Genomic DNA, 16,065 nt, shown 5'->3' with positions numbered 1-16,065 from the left:
GAATATTAGCTGTCAGTGTCTTTATTCTGCTCACTGATAGAGAAATTATTCATCACTGCTCAGCAAAATCATTATGCTCAACGCTTAATCACTTGTTTCATTTTATTTTTTCCAGTTTCCTTGCATTTTTAGTGTCTGTGACTGGTTTTTAAGAGCTTGTTTATGACTAAAGATGCTAACCATTTCTCATGCATTGCAAATGAAATACCATGTTTTTTGTTAGTATTTTACTCTGGTGTTTTACTTTTTGGTTGTATCAAACTTGTGTATTAAATATAATCATGTTCTGTTTTAAAAAAAAAAAAAAAGATGGGCAGAACTTACTGGGTTTTGGTAAACATCAGCCCTCTGGCTGCTAAACTCTGTGACCACCAGAAACTGATCTCCCCGTGGCTTACTCATTCCAGGAACCCTCGCCGCGCCGCGCCCTGCTGGTGCGTCCCAGACTGTCCCTGGTGTCTCAGCGCTATGGGGGGCAGGTGTCTGCCCCTGCTCTCAGGTGAGTGGAACAAAGAACCCCTCCCTCTTCTCCCCATGACCCTGTGTCCGTGCTAGCTTCGGTTGCTTCCCCACATTTGGCACTTTCTCCAGAAATGACTGTGCGCCTGTCCTATTCGAATCTTTTGAGTCTTAGCTGGTGTTATGCAAAGAGCCGGGGCCCAGAAAACCTCAGTGCCTGGTTCTTGGATTCCCCACAGAAGTAACCCAGAGGACTCGCTGTGCAATGTGAAAGAAATGGGTTTATTGGGACTTATATGCACAACAGTGGGGCTGATCTGAAGCTCGCCGCCACACCGGCTGCCACCGTGAAGTTGAACCACCAAGTCCCGTCTGGGGGCGGCCTGCAGGTGCTATTGTTCCACCATCACCCGGACTTTCCCAGCACAGACAGCAGAGGCAAACAGGCACGCAGAGGGAGGGGATGCACTTCCTGGCAAGCTGTGTGAGATCAAAACTGCTGGCTGTTTTCCTGGCTGAGTAGCTGGCCAGGCTCCCAAGGTCTCACAGTTCTTACTGATGGCCTTCATCGTCTTCCCTCAGGGTGGAAGGGGGAGCCGCAGCCTGGGAAGGGGCTCATGTTCCCCTTTCCCATACATCCCAACCCAACATGGGTACCTTCCCTCGCCACTCCCCTACAATCTGCCCGTTCTCTCTTCCGCACATACCCTGGGGAGGGAGGAGGAGACATCACATTCATGTTTTACAGCAACAATATAACATAACAGTAAAGGAATAACAGACTTACACATACTAGTATCAGTGTATAAAGCAGATCCCCAGCCCCAAGACAACTTTCCAAATCATGTTGAGACAGGACCATTCTGTCGGGTTCACTGGATTTGTTTCCAAGGCAGCCCAGAGGGGGGCCCAACAGCCTGAAACATTGGACCCGGGGAGCCCTTCATCAGCCCACCTTGCAGAGCTGTTAGCCTGCACTGAATTCAGGAGAATAAGGCAAATGTTCAGTAGACGCCAACAGAACCACATCGGTACCAGTGGGTAGTACACAGGCCATCGCTCTATCCTGTGTAAGAACAGTGGCTCGTTCAGGTGTCTCCCTGGCCTCCTGTACCATCCCTTTGACTGGCGATGTCCCCTGGGCTGGAATGCTAGCTGAGAGAGGAGGACTACACATCTGCCAGCTGGAATAGCAGTCAGTCACTTACTAGTTATGGGCAAGACCCTCCCCCAAGGGGCTAGCAGAGCGCACCAGCGGGTACCAGTTTGCGTTTCCCAGGGCCAGGCTAATCCACTAGCACTAGGGTTATGTCCTGGGGTGCTGGCAGCAACAGGCTCTTCTCCGCTCCCCAACAAGGTTTTGTCTCAGCATCCTGCTCGTTGTTCGAATCTGCGCTCTCGGTGGGCCACCCACCTCTGCGGCTGCATCTGGAACGCTGCAGGTTGATCTGGTCGGGGCTTTTCATTCCTGGTTAGTAGTAAGTCAGAGTCCTGGGGTCCATCCTGGTAACGACCCTTCCTTGGTTTTCAGGGCATTTTCCAGAGTTCATTATAGCGTTCTACCAGCCCAGCTCCTGCTGGACTCCAAGGGCGGCGCAGTCGCCGTTCAGTGCTGTGGCTCTCAGCTCAGTCTTGCACGTGACGTCCGGTCACTGCCAGCACGGGACACGGATGCTGCTCCGCACCACAGAACAGTGTTGACAAGCTGTAATGTCAGTCATTTCCAGTGGGAGGCCCCAGGCTTTAGCTGTTGCTCACAGGGTTTTCTGACTGTTATGTGTACTTTTCCTGTGTAGCCAGGTCTTCTGCTGGGGCCTCTGCTAGCCATTGGGCGGGAGCAAGTGCATTCGCTTCACCATTCCCTGGACATATAATGATGGATGTCCTGTGACACAATATAGGGTCACCTCCTTCGTCTGCACATACATCAGCCCACATGGTTTGTCCCCACGGGGGTCTGTTGCTGATAGTCCAGTCCTGAGCATGCCACTCAGGGGGCTGTCCTTTGCATGGGGCGTCAGGTGGCACTGGAACCACACCTGCTCTCACCGGCGAAGGGCCAATAGGCTCTCCTTTGAGTGTCTTTTCAGCCTCTCCTTCTGACACCAAGGTCACTGGCCCCAACAGCGCCTGCCATTCCTGGCTAAGTGGGGACGTTGAATGGACCTGTCTCTGCCGCAGGTAAACACTCCATCTCATTAACGCCTGTGTCTGTGCTGCGCCCGATTTCAGGGTGTGAGACACGTCGTGCAGCCACCCCATGATGGGATAGGTGGTCCGCACGGTTACAGCAAAGCTTCCAGGCATAGGCTGTTGCCTGCAGGGGGTGGTAGGTGGCACTGAGCTGTTTCTTTATTAGGCTGTATCTTCCTTCAGCCCCTTTCCACACCTGGGACCAAAATCCTTTTGGGAAGCAGAGTCTCCCCTGTCGCTGCCAGAGACCCCATGACACCCCCTCCTGGGTTACATGTGCATCCAATTCGCCAGGTAGGGCTGGATCATAGATACCAAGTGCCTGTACCTGTTCACCTGCTCTTTTGCCTCAAAAGCCCGCTGGTGCTTCTCCTGCCCGTCCCACCGGTGTCCTCTCCTTATAAGAGCATACAAAGGTTGCAGGTGCACTATTCTACAACACATCCTCTGAACACGGTTGCCATGACAATTAAGTAATACTCACTTATGAAGAGTTTCAGAATTCTAGAGGGATCAGGTAGAGAAAACATACAAATGCCTTGTATTGCTTATAAAGGTGTAATTTACCAAACTGCTCTAAGGAAAAAACAAGGGTGCTTATATCTGGAAAACAAAGCATTTTTTTAAAAAAATCAGCAATATTTTTAACCAAGTCATAAAACAATAATTATTCTCAGTTCATTCAGGCCTAGATAATCAATTCTTCTTTATCCAGATCATGTCAGTTTTTCCATAAATCCTGATCTTGCAAATTTATTCTCAGAAAACTCTATTTTAGAAGAAGTCACAGTTTTTTTCCATGGATCGTTAAGATGAAATCTCTTTGCAAATGCATCAGGGTAAAACAGTGACTGAGAATGACAAAACTTAAAATGGCATAGTTATATCTGATTAAAATGCAATTGACAAAGAACTCTGCTTTTCTGTAAGATGTAACATCCCAAAATAACAATTTGAATGTAAAAGTGTGCCATATTCCCCCCTCCCCCCCCATAACCCCATCCCGCTCCGGCACAGGGCTGGGGGGCAGCCCTGATCCCTCAAGTCCCGGGACCACAGCAGCCTCTGAGTCTCCAAAAGGAAGACTCAAGGTGTTCAAAAGACTAATTTAAAATTGCTCCTTCATTTTGCCAATGGCACTTCCACGCCACTGTTACCAGGACTGAAAGTGGTCCTGCTGGCGTTTTCTGGATCTCCCCAGAAAGCTCACGTGGTGGTCCCCTCATACCACAGGGAGCTCCTTGTCCAAAGTGGGGTTCCCCACACTACATTTCACACTGCCTCCCATCCACCCTCTTCACCTGCCTTTAGCTCTACAGGAATTTCTCTGGAATCCAACCTGCCCACTAAGCCAGTTGTTATGCAAAGTGCTGAGGGCGAGATCCGAGAAAACCTTGCCTTTGTTTCTTGGATTCCCCCCCAAAATAACCAGAGGACTGGCTGTGAAAGACATGGGCTTATTATGACTTATGCCATGGCCAGTGCTATTGTTTCACACCACTCAGACTTTCCCAACACAAGGTTTTATGGAAAAACAGGACCTGCAGGGGGTGGGGGATGTGCTAATGCCCACCGCCCCCACCAGCTGCGTGTGCTCAAAACTGCTAGCTGTTTTCTTTGAGATGCTGGCCAGGCTCCCAAGGTCTTACAGTTCATAGTCTTCCCACAGGATGGGAGGAGCTAGAACATGGAAGGGGCCCAATTTCTCATTTACCGCTCCCTTGCTCAACCCCAAACCAGAATTGAGACAATGATTGGGCCTAAGCAGATCCCAGGTGGCACAGGGAGGGAGTGGAGTGTCAGAGAGGGGAGAGGTGGGACTGAAGAGCATGTTAATGAGGGGTTACTGCTGGGGTAACCACCACTCAGTCCTGCTGGGGACCCTTCAGGAGGCTTTGTGTAATGTGCCTTTGAAGGGCAAGAAGTCTGAGCTATCTATTCTTCAGTCCTCATCTGAAACCGCAAAAAATGACCCGTGTCTCATCCTGTGGGTGGACAGTCAAGGGTGTAACTAGAGTTCTAAGAGGACACGGGCCAGAGTCTGTTTTGTTCCATGGGCAGGGATAGGCCCAAGGGTTGTTTTCTGTAGCTGCAAATGAAGATATATCCTTCAGAGGCACATTGCATTAAAGAGTTAGATGCTGCTAGAGCAAAGGCAGTCTTTACTAGCCAGTCCGGAGAGTCTCCAGCAAGGTTTTCCTGAAAGTAGTCCCAATATTTTAAAGGAGATGTGGGCCCTGGTTGGTGTTGCTCAGTGGTTAGAGTGTTGGCCTGGGCACTGAAGGGTTTCGGGTTGGATTCCTGGTCAAGGATATGTATGTGGGTGCGGGAGGCAGCCAATTGATGTGTCTCTCTCACATCAATGTTTCTCTGTCCTCCTGTCTCCCTTTCCCCCCTTTTCCTCTCCCCCTCCCTTCCACTGTCTCTAAAAACCAATGGGAAAAATATCCCTGGTGAAAATTAACAAAAATAAAAATAAATCAAGGGAGATGTGGGGGTTCACAACTGCTGGGATCTCCAGGAAACCAAGTATTTGTAGTGCTGCAAGAGAGTGGTGAATTCCTTTCCTTAGGGACATGGAGGCTATTATTTCCACTGTTCAGTAATGTTTATAGGTTTGCTAACACAAGGAGGGGGTTGTGAAGGAGAGTGGCTTTTGCTATTCGCACTGGAAGCTAAGCTGATGGGTATATGGTAGGAGCTCCCAAGCTTTGCTGCCTTAACAGTGCAGGGTGGGATGGAGGAAAAAATCTCAACAGGAAAAATTAAGGGTCATTATGGTCTAAGCCAGTAGTAGGCTTAGAATGACAAGTCCAACCGGGTGACAGATAAGCCAAAGAAGCCGTGACTTGGGAGAAGCCTATCAAGGCATTATTTGTCCAAGCAGATGCCCGCAGAGCTGGAGAGCATAATAGGAAGGGAGCCCTGACCAGTTTGGCTCAGTGGACAGAGCGTCGGCCTGCGGACTCAAGGGTCCCAGATTCGATTCTGGTTAAGGGCATGTACCTTGGTTGCGGGCACATCCCCAGTGGGGAGTGTGCAGGAGGCAGCTGATCGATGTTTCTCTCTCATTGATGTTTCTAACTCTCTATCCCTCTCCCTTTCTCTCTGTAAAAAAATCAATAAAATATTTTTTTTAAAAGAAAGAAATAGGAAGGGTGACATTGTTACCTAGCTTTAGCCAAGGTCTGTCACTGGAAAAGGCATGTCAGATCCCCTTCAGGAATGCAAATCACTTCTCTGAACTGGAGTTTGGTGTATCCAGGCTTTCACTCCTGCGAGCTACAGCCATCCACTGGTTGTTGTTCTGGTCCTTGGGTCCTCTAAGTCCTCAGTCTGTCCCCGACTGGAAGCGGGGAAGGGGAGAGGAAGGGGGGAAGGCAGTGGTTCCTCTGTGGGAAAAGAAGAGCTGGAAAGAACAAACTTGGGCAAGGTTAGCAAAACTAGCCCTAGGTGTTAAACACAGTGTTTAACTTCCGTGTCCTGTTCTAACCCAGTGGGGGGAGTCCCTAGAACAGAAGTTTGGGTTTCCCATATACAATTTCAAAAGGGTTCAGTTTGAGCCCACATCTAGGGGCTACCCTGATCCCACATAGGCAATAGGAGGCACCTGGTCTCGTTGCAAATGTGCCTCCTGACAGCTTTGCCCAAGTTTTCTCCAAGGTGTGGCTCATGTCTGTTTCCCAGTTCCAGTAGACAGGGGTTGCGTTCTATCTTGGGGTTATTTCTAGCATCTAAACCTTGAATAGGCAGAGTAGGCAAATTACCGCCTTAAGTAAGGTTAGAGCCTCTTGGATATTTAATGTCTGTTCTCCAAAGTTAGAAATCCTCTTTCTTTCCATATTGCCCCATGAGCACGTATAGCATGAAAACAAGTTTAGAGTCAGTACATATACTGAGCCGTCTGTCCTGAGACAGTTCCAGCGCCCTGGTGAGGGCACTCAGCTCAGCTTTTTGTGCTGAGGTGCCTGTGAGTGGGCATGTGCCTCCATTACCTTGCCATTGGTCACCACCGCATACCCGGCTTTTCTTTATTTTCCATGAAGCTGCTTCCATCAGCGTGTAAGTCCCAGCAGCTGCTCTGACAAGTCTGGTCACCTGGGGTAAACCTGGTCAATAATTTCTAAACAGTTATACGGAGGTCCCAGCCTGCCTTCACAGTTGGGAGTGGCTGGGTCCTACAGAGTAACATTTGGTGTCTGCAAGGTGGCATTTAGGTTCTCTAACAGGATGGCCTGGTTTGTGCCCATTCATCCAGCCTTTAACCAGGAGCCCCCTTTCTGCTCTAGCAGGGTTAGCACCTGGTGGGGCGTGAACTCTGTGATGGACGGTCCCAGAGTAAACCTTTCTGCTCCCTGAAGGACATTTCAGGCTGCCGCTGCCGCCCTGAGGCAGGGAGGCCATCCTTGGGTGGTATGATCTGATTTCTTAGAGAAACACACATTCAGCTTCGGGGAGTTTCCCACCATCTGGATAAGCGCTCCGAGTCCAATGCCCTGCCCTTCTTTTTTTTTTTTTTTTTCCTGCCCTTCATGTATATGAACTTGAAAGCCTGCTGAGGGTCAGGCAATCCTAATGCAGGGGCTGAAATTAATTTTTCCCTTTGGTGTCTCAAAAGCCCTCTGACATCCTGTGTCCAATTCCAGGGGAGGGCTATGTCGAGCCCTTTCTAAGAATCATAGAGTGGCTTAGCTATTGGCCCAAAGTTAAGAATCTACATGTGACAGAATCCTGCCATTCCAAGAAGCTCTCAGAGTTGTCTCTGGTTCTCAGGAGTCTTAGTGGCAGCAATGGCTTCTTTTTTGGTCTGCCATAAGACTTTTCTTCCCTATTTTTTTTTTTCAACAAAGATTCCCCAAAGACTTACTTACTTACTTATTTATTATTTTTGTTACTCCTCACCCGAGGATATTTTTTCATTGATTTTTTTAGAGAGATTGGGAGAGGGAAAGACAGAGAGAAAATGTCGATGTGAGAGCAACACATCGGTTGATTGCCTCCTGCACGTACCCCAACCAGGCCTGGGCAGGGGAGGATCCTGCAACTGAGGTACGTGCCCTTGACCGGAATTGAACCCAGGACCCTTTGGTCCTCAGGCGGATGCTCTATTCACTGAGCCAAACCAGCTAGGGCTTCTCCCATAGTTTTAAGTTGAACCCTAAATAAGACACTTCTTGTGCGCAAATCTGAGTCTTGAGGGAAAACTTTATATGCTCAGGATGCAAGATGGTTAAAGACTTTGGTAGTATTTTTTATTTTTTAAATATATTTTTATTTATTCCAGAGAGGAAGAAAGAGAATCATTGATTGTCTACCTCCTACACAATTCCTACTGGGGATCGAGCCTGCAAACCAGGCATGTGAACTGACTGGGAATTGAACCATGATCTCCTGGTTCATAGGTTGATGCTCAACCATTGAACAACACCAGCTGGACTGACAGTATTTTTTAAACAAGTCTCATAAGAGTTGCCAGTAGAGTCCAATTATAGGTCTCTCAAGTCTTAGGCTAGCAGTTCTCTGAAAACCATGGGAGAGTTCTTAAATCCCTATGGCAACACAGTCCAACAATGCTGGGTAGTAGTTTGGGTTCTGCCATTTGAAGGCAAAGTAATTGCGCCTGCTTATCCATTGGAATACAAAAGGCATCCTGCCCGGCTGGTATGGCTCAGTGGCTGAGCATCGACCCATAAACCAGGAGGTCATGAGTGATTCTGTTCAGGGCACATGCCTGGGTTTCCGGTTCAATCCCCAGTAGAGGGTGTGCAGGAAGCTGCTGATCAATGCCTCTCTCTTATCATCGTTGTTTCTATCTCCCTCCCCTTCTCCCTTCCTCTCTCTGAAATCAATAAAAACCCCACAATTTATTTTATTTTATTTTATTTTTAATAAGGCATTCTTTAAATCCAAAACAAAGAGCCAACTACTGTTCCCTGGCATAGCTATCAACAAAGGGTTTGGGGTTGGGGTCAGATGGATGAATGTCCTGAGGAATTTCATTAATAGCCTGTAGGTCCTGGACAAAATGGTATTTGGCTTCCTAATGGGCAGGATTGGTGTATTATATGGTGATCTGCAAGGCCTAATTAATCCAGCTTTTAGAAATTCCTGCAGGATGGTTGTGAAGCTTCCTTTTTTAGTGGGTAGTTTTCTCCTGGGCACAACTGTTTCTTCCTTTAACTGAACAGATACTGGAGAAAGATTTTCTGCTGGCCCCGATCCTGTGGGCCCACAGGGTCTTACTTGCTCAGAGATTTCGGGTGGGAGAATTCCTTTGGGGGCCTCTGGTTTCAGCAAGAAACATCTGGAGCTTTAGTGTGTGTTCCGGGGGCACCTGCAGGGGGAGCTGCTGCTTCTTGGAGAGAAAGTCACTAGAGCAGGGAACTTGCAAAGCAAATCCCCACCCAACAGAGGAGTCAGGCAGCCTGGCATGTGAGGAAAGCTGTGAGTTAGCTTTCGGCTGGCCTCCCGCCAGCATTCTAAGGGCTTAAGGCAGTGGTTCTCAACCTGTGGGCCGCGACCCCTTTGGGGGTCGAACGACCCTTTCACAGGGGTCGCCTAAGACCATTGGAAAACACATAGATAATTACATATTTGTGATGAATCACTATGCTTTAATTCTGTTCAATTTGTAACAATGAAAATAAATCCTGCATATCAGATATTTACATGAGGATTCATAACAGTAGCAAAATTACAGTTATGAAATAGCAACGAAAATAATTTTATGGTTGGAGGTCACCACAACATGAGGAGCTGTATTAAAGGGTCGCGGCATTAGGAAGGTTGAGAACCACTGGCTTAAGGAAAGCTTGCTTTCCAGGGTTTTCCTGAAACCCCCGACGCTGCCACGGAGGTGGATGGAGTAAATCACTCCAGTGTCCACAAGGAAGTCTATGGGTTGGTTCCCTACTCTCGGTTGTACCCGGGGCCCCTGTGGGGAGATAAGAACGGGGTCGGGTAATATCCAAGGGAGCCCCTGGGTCCCGTCATTCCTCATCGGAGTCGGAGTCCCCATGCCACGCAATCATGTTTCTACGCTGATTCCTGTATTCTTTCAGAGCTAGTCTAGGGCATTCGTATTTCCAATGCCCTTCCTCCTTACAGTAAGCACATTGGTTTGGGCCTAGAGGCGTCCTCCGCTTCGTTTCTCTCCGTCCCCACCCAGGCCCTAAGACAATAATAGTGGGCTGCGGCACTTGCATCTTCCTGCTATAAGACATGGCAATATTGACCAACTGCTGCGGTTTCATCCCCAAGGTTCCCGTCAGCCCGAGAAGCTTGTTCTTAATGTGTGGGACACTCCCTTGGACGAAGGCCAGATTGACTAGCCACACATTTTCAGACGCTTCGGGGTCTATCTTTGTGTATTTCCGGATGACTTGGTAAATTCTCTCTAGAAAGTCAGCAGGATCCTCGTCAGGTTTTTGCTGTATTGCCAGTACCCTGTCTAGGTTGTTTTTCTTAGTCACCCCTTTCCTTAAGCCTTCTAGTATGCACCTCCTGTAATGCTCAAGGTGTACTAGGCCTCCGCTGGTTAGATCCCAATGAGGCTCTACGACAGGCACTGCCCTTGTTGGGAAAGGGGTTCTGTTGGGGTTCTCTCCATAAAGCCGATAGGCTTCCTCTATGGCCTTATCTCTTACTAGTTTTCTCTCCTCACTTGTTAGTAGGATGTTCAGGAGCACCTCGACATCGGCCCAGTTAGGTTGATGGGTTGAGAAAATATATGCAATGAAATCAGTTGTTTTCTCGGGGTCCTCTTGGTAAGAGGCATTAACACTTTTCCAGTTAAGTAAATCCGAAACTGAAAGTGGGGTATGGGCCCAGTAATACTCCCTCGGCTGGCCCATTTGATTCATGCCTCCAGTTGGCAATTGTCTCGGCAGACACGGCACTGCTCCAGTCTGGGGAGCCGCTGGTCCGCATTGGGTGCCCTGTGAGGTCCTAGAAGGGGAGACTGTTTGCTCATCACACGAAGGAGGGGCCTTGGTGGCCTGGGTTCCCTGATTTCTAAGATCTACCGGGGTCTGTGGGGGCGGCAACGGTGGATAAATGCCACCTCCCTGCCTTGGTGACCCTGGGTTTCGGGAGGCCGAAACAGCCCTTTCCTCATTCTTTTTCCCCTCCTGCGTCTTACTGTCTGCAAGGGGAGGCTTCGGCTTACTGTCTGCAAGGGGAGGCTTTGGCTTACTGTCTGCAAGGGGAGGCTTCGACTTACTGTCTGCAAGGGGAGGCTTTGGCTTACTGTCTGCAAGGGGGGGTTTCAGAGAGCTTCCCCATGGAACCTTTAACATATTGTCCACCTTGACTGCATCATTCTTCTTGTGCAGACGCATAAAAGCCTCTATATAACATAGTTCACCCCATTTCCCAGACCTCTCACAGAATGACTGTAACTGCAAAATAGTATAGTAATTCAAAGAGCCATTCAGGGGCCATCGCTCTTGGGACTCCAAAACATACGTAGGCCAGACCTTATTACAATAGGAAATCATTTTCTTCTTTGTCATTGGCGGATATCCATAGAGATGCCAATTCTCTAATATGCGGCCGAGGGGGCCATCTTTCGGGATGGACTGCGTTGTTCCCATAGTTACTAGCCAAGGGCAGATCCAGCGGACTGGGAAGGACGCAGTTTTACCAAGTAGGGCTGCCCCTGCCTAGAAACAGAGACAGGAACACGATCAAGAACCCTACACAATCTACACAACTGTGACCGGAGCGGAGTCACCTCCGGAGGCTGAGCACCCTGAGCCAGCGGGGTTCTAGTCTTTTACGCGTAAGCTCCTGGGTAAGTTGGGGACTTTCCACATCCGTTGCAGTTTGGGCAGTTGGCTGATGCAAGAAGCCAGCGCTGGCGTAGTTACAGTGGTGCAAGCAAAGGAGGTTTATCTGCTCTCGACTTGCCTTCTCACCATCAGAGAAGCATCCAGAACCCAGAAATCCAAATACAACCAGACCAGAGCAATTACTCCTCACAGACCCCCGTACAAGGGGAAGGGGGACTGAGTGTTCTCACAAAGCCTTGCCACCCGCCAAGTGGCGCCAGTTGGTTCCCACGGAACCCCAGATGAATCAAATGAGCCCAGATGGCAGGGGGCAGCGGGTGTCTGGTCCTGCCCACCAGGCACTTTTCCCAGTCAGCCCGCAGTAACCCGTTTCCTCCCCTCAGCTGGGCGTCATAGGCGAACTGGCCCAAGAAAGAGACAGTCCCCGGGTAAAGTCACCCGGCAGCTGCTGGGGACTCTCAAAATCTCAGCCCCCGGCGGCCAAGGGGACCCCCTCCGAAATCTGGGGACTTACCGGGGGCTCCCACTTGCTCCTGGCTATGGCTCCTCAACTCTGCAAAGAAATGACCCGAGGCCAGGTCCGGTTCTGCCTGTCGCCAAACTCAGAGACACGTGCTGGGGTGAAGGAAAGGAGTTTTACTCCAGTTGCCAGCAAGTGGGGAGTCGGGAGACTTTTCTTGTCCTCAAACACCCACCTCGCCGCACAGTGCAGGCGGGATTTTATGGGGGGGAGAGGGTGAAACCGGAACAAAGAGACCAGGGGAGGGGCTGTAGGGCTGCAAAGGCCGCGCCCCCAGAGAAGGGGGTCTGGAAGGAGGAGGGGCTGAGGGAGTGTGGCTTCCCTTCCCCAGGTTTATCTCTGCCACCGGCCTGATCTCTCAGGCTTTGTAGTTTTGGTTGCTGACACCTGTGGGTTTTCGTGGCTGGCGCCAGGCATCCCCTCCTCCCCAAAATAAACTTCCCTCAGACCAGTGGTTCTCAACCTTCCTGATGCCGCGACCCTTTAATACAGTTCCTCATGTTGTGGTGACCCCATCCATAAAATTATTTTCGTTGCTACTTCATAACTGTCATTTTGCTACTGTTATGAATCGTCATGTAAATATCTGATATGCAGGATGTATTTTCATTGTTACAAATTGAACATAATTAAAGCATAGTGGTTAATCACTAAACCAATATGTAATTATGTGTTTTCCGATGGTCTTAGGTGACCCCTGTGAAAGGGTCGTTCGATCCCCAAAGGGGTTGCGACCCACAGGTTGAGAGCCGCTGCCTTAGACTGTGAAAAAGGAGAGAGAATAACACAGGGTTTTATTGACATACTCTTTAAGAAACCAGAAGGTCGGCTACAGCCTCAAAACGGAATGCAGAGCCTCCTTATCGCTTCATTGGAATGTTAATTTGTGGCTACAAATCTCAGGGCTGGACCCGGCGGCTAGGGTAACTCCCAACCATTTCTGGCTTGTCCCCACGGGGCTGGAGAAAAATGGGATCTTACAGAGGGAGAAGGGAACCCCTCAGCCGCAGGATAAGGGGACAGACACTTCAAGGCAGCTACACTGATGACCGCCAAGAGGCTCCGTGCTCAGAGTACCTTCCTTTCGTAAGTTACAAAGACCTGGACGTACCCAGCCTTGGGCTCTGGGCTTTAGGGTCTTTGTGTGAGGGGGGAGGGTGTGAGTAAGAACAGTACCACGGCTGTCTAATAATTATTCACTTCACTAACTACAGATGAGAAGTTTTCTTTCGGACCCTGGAAACTGGAGGATGAAACAGGCCTGTACAAGATAAGACACCCATGACTCAAAAAAGAAATACATTTTGAGAACAGACCAAGCACAGGACACGCTTTGATTTGGTTGTTGTGCCCAGACCCTGACCCCCTCTGGGAGTTTTCCTCAGGAATGCTGACCATTCTCTGGTCCCAGGAATGGGCTGAGCTGTTTGTAACATCACATAGAACAAGCATGTCAGACTCAAAGGCTAACCCGGGCCAACTAAGCCAGTTTTAAGTTTATGAGGCTGCTGTCCCCCGCCCCCCCCCTCACAAAAAAACCCAAAAGTTTCAATTTTCATAGAAACGTAAGGTTATTTCAGTAGAGACATGCTGAATACAAAGGGCTGAAATAAATGAGTCATCGTTAAGGAGTATTTGTTGTGGGCCGCAAGTTTGACGTACTTGTCATGGAAGATTAACCACCTTGTTATCAGGCTTGGAGCTTCTGAAGGCCGGACTGCAGACTCTACCCTCCCCTGTCCATGTCAGATTTGTAGCTCACAGCTGCACGTAGCTATCTTCTCCCTCGTGTGTGTATATAACCAGCCAACTAGTAAGGGGGGTCAGAGCAGATTTTTGTGAGGGACCCACTGCTCTCCCATACTGCCAACATCATTGGAATAAAGGCTCATATATGATGCAACCCTATCTCTGCCTAATTGGCTCAAGTAGTGACAGGCAGCCCGGACGCTTTGGTTGTCGGTTACATTTGGAGTAATAATAATAATAAAAAAAATACCATCGGATGAGTCAAATACTGGCTAGGAGTTTTGAAAGATCTAAGCAAGCATATTGAAACTGGACAACGAATGGGCCCGGGCTGCCTGTCACTAGTTGAGCCAATTAAATTGCAGAGTCAGGGTTGAATCATAGATGAGTGTTTATTCCAATAAGGCCGGCAAAAAAAAAAAAAAAAAATCTGCTCTACCCCTCCCCATAAACTGCTTATATTGGGTGGAAGGACAAAGATTACATGGGAAAGTAGTAATTAGGCCTGGGGAAGTAGGGAAGGTATAATGGTTACAGGTTGCAGGCAATGCGGGCTTGGGGGAGGAGTGGGGGGAGGGTCGAAAAGGATGGGCAAAAGGCGGGCGCCTCGGGACCCGATGGTTTCAGCAACCAAGTTGTTAATCTTTCCTTGATTACAGGCAGTTCTCCGAAAAGGAGATTATGTAACGGAACAAACAATGGGTCCTTCTGCTGTCACTACTCCAGCCAATGAAGCAGAGATAGGGTTGAATCAAGTAGGAGCGTTTCTTCCAGTACCGCCCGCAGCAGGGAGAGCAGCCAGTCAGCCACAGAAACCTGCTCTGCACCCTACCATGAGCCAGTTGCTTATACAGTGGGGCCTTGACTTAAGAGTTTAATTCGTTCTGAGACCGAGCTCGTTAAGGAGCTCGTTAACTCAAATTACTCTATCAACTCAATGCAAAAAATTGGCTGAGGGACAGCTGATATCTCAAAAAACTCGTTAGTTGGGACACTCGTAAATCAAGGCCCCACTGTATAGTAAAAGTACAGAGGAGAAGTAGGCAAAAGGGCCGTTCACAGACATGCAAAAGGACCAGGGGTCTTCCAAGGGCTTAGGGATATGCAGGGGCTGGGGTTACTGGGGAAATAGCCAAAAGGAGTGCCAGATGGGCAGTTAACAGGTACAGGCTGGAGGTCTGCAAAGGCCTGCAGGTGGGCTGGGGACCTTCAAAGGGCTGGCGATTCCGGTTTCTGCAGCAAAGTTGTTCATCTTTCCATGGTAACGGGCAGCTCCGAATGGGGAGGAAGGGCGGCATCTCCGGGTCAGCTCCAGCCCGGGTGGAATGTGCCTTCTTTCATCAGAATAAAACAATCATGGTTAACAGAGCAGGGTTAATGTTTCTCACAATACTAGCTGGTTCCCCAAATTCTATTGCTGCCCCCTTTCAAATAGACTGCATTCCGATGTTAGCTCCCATATCACAGGGTGTACAGCTCTTAGCTTAGGATGTGCTTTCTCTAATCAGAATAGAACAATCGTGGTTAACAGAGCATGATTAATACTTCTTATAATTATAGCTAGTCCTGTAACTGGATAAATGATGGGGGGAGGGGGTGGAATTTATAATCTGATAGAGCACCTGAATTAATCTGAAAAATAATCATATTAATTTTAAATCCTGACATATACTTATGTGAACGGGGGGGGCGGGGGGGTAAGTTTTTCTAAATTTCATTTCTTAGGCCGGTGCAAAAGTGATTGAGGAGGTGACTCAGCTATGGACAATGTACCTACAATGTACCCAGTGTTAACGTAAAAAAACAACAACAATTGAAACCTGTAAAGGATTTTTGGGAGTTTATTTGAGCCAAACTGTCGCCATATGCTGGGAAGCAGAACCTCAACGAATTAAGATAATGCTCCGGAGAATGGTGGGGTTACATCTGCATTTATACATTGCAATCAAAAGAGGGAGGTAGGTGGGTTACATGAAATTCATTGGTGATAGATTAAGGAGGAGGGATAAAGCAAAGCAGGGGAAACCCCTGGGATTGGATAAAAAGTAAAATGATGGACACATACTTAGGTGGGTGCAGGATCAATTAACATGATAATGAGGGAATCTGTGGTATCTGTCCTGGCGCCCAGCACATTTGGTTGTGCCCCGGGGGCTCCAGATAAAAGGAAGTCACAAGTTACCCAGACATTTCAAGGGTATGTTATCATAGATGCAAAAAGACAGATAGGCTCAGTTAAGGTAGAGGTTGACCTTGTCAGTGAAGATACCGGCCTAGGACGTAACTGCCCACCATCACTGCTTTAGTTAAAGTTTAATTTCAGTGATTACTTTAGGTCTCCGAGTTTGCAAG

General features: G+C 48.7%; 1 protein-coding gene across 1 annotated transcript in view; it reads left to right on the top strand.

Moving 5' to 3' along the window:
* Positions 1–468: 468 nt before the first annotated feature.
* The window catches only part of LOC308520337 (putative adhesion G protein-coupled receptor E4P), a gene marked incomplete at both ends in the record, with an annotated part of 50,001 nt that continues 34,404 nt past the window's right edge, over positions 469–16,065 (top strand). Inside the window, one exon of the mRNA XM_081092825.1 lies at positions 469–499. Within this exon, the coding sequence (XP_080948951.1) occupies positions 469–499 (31 nt within the window). The remainder of the gene's footprint in view (positions 500–16,065) is intronic.

The sequence above is a fragment of the Myotis nattereri genome (assembly GCF_964212035.1).
Source record: "Myotis nattereri genome assembly, chromosome: 5".
Classification (NCBI taxonomy): Eukaryota; Metazoa; Chordata; class Mammalia; order Chiroptera; family Vespertilionidae; genus Myotis; species Myotis nattereri.
The sequence above is the reverse complement of the archived record's forward strand: the minus strand, read 5'-3'. Positions and strand labels throughout refer to the sequence as shown.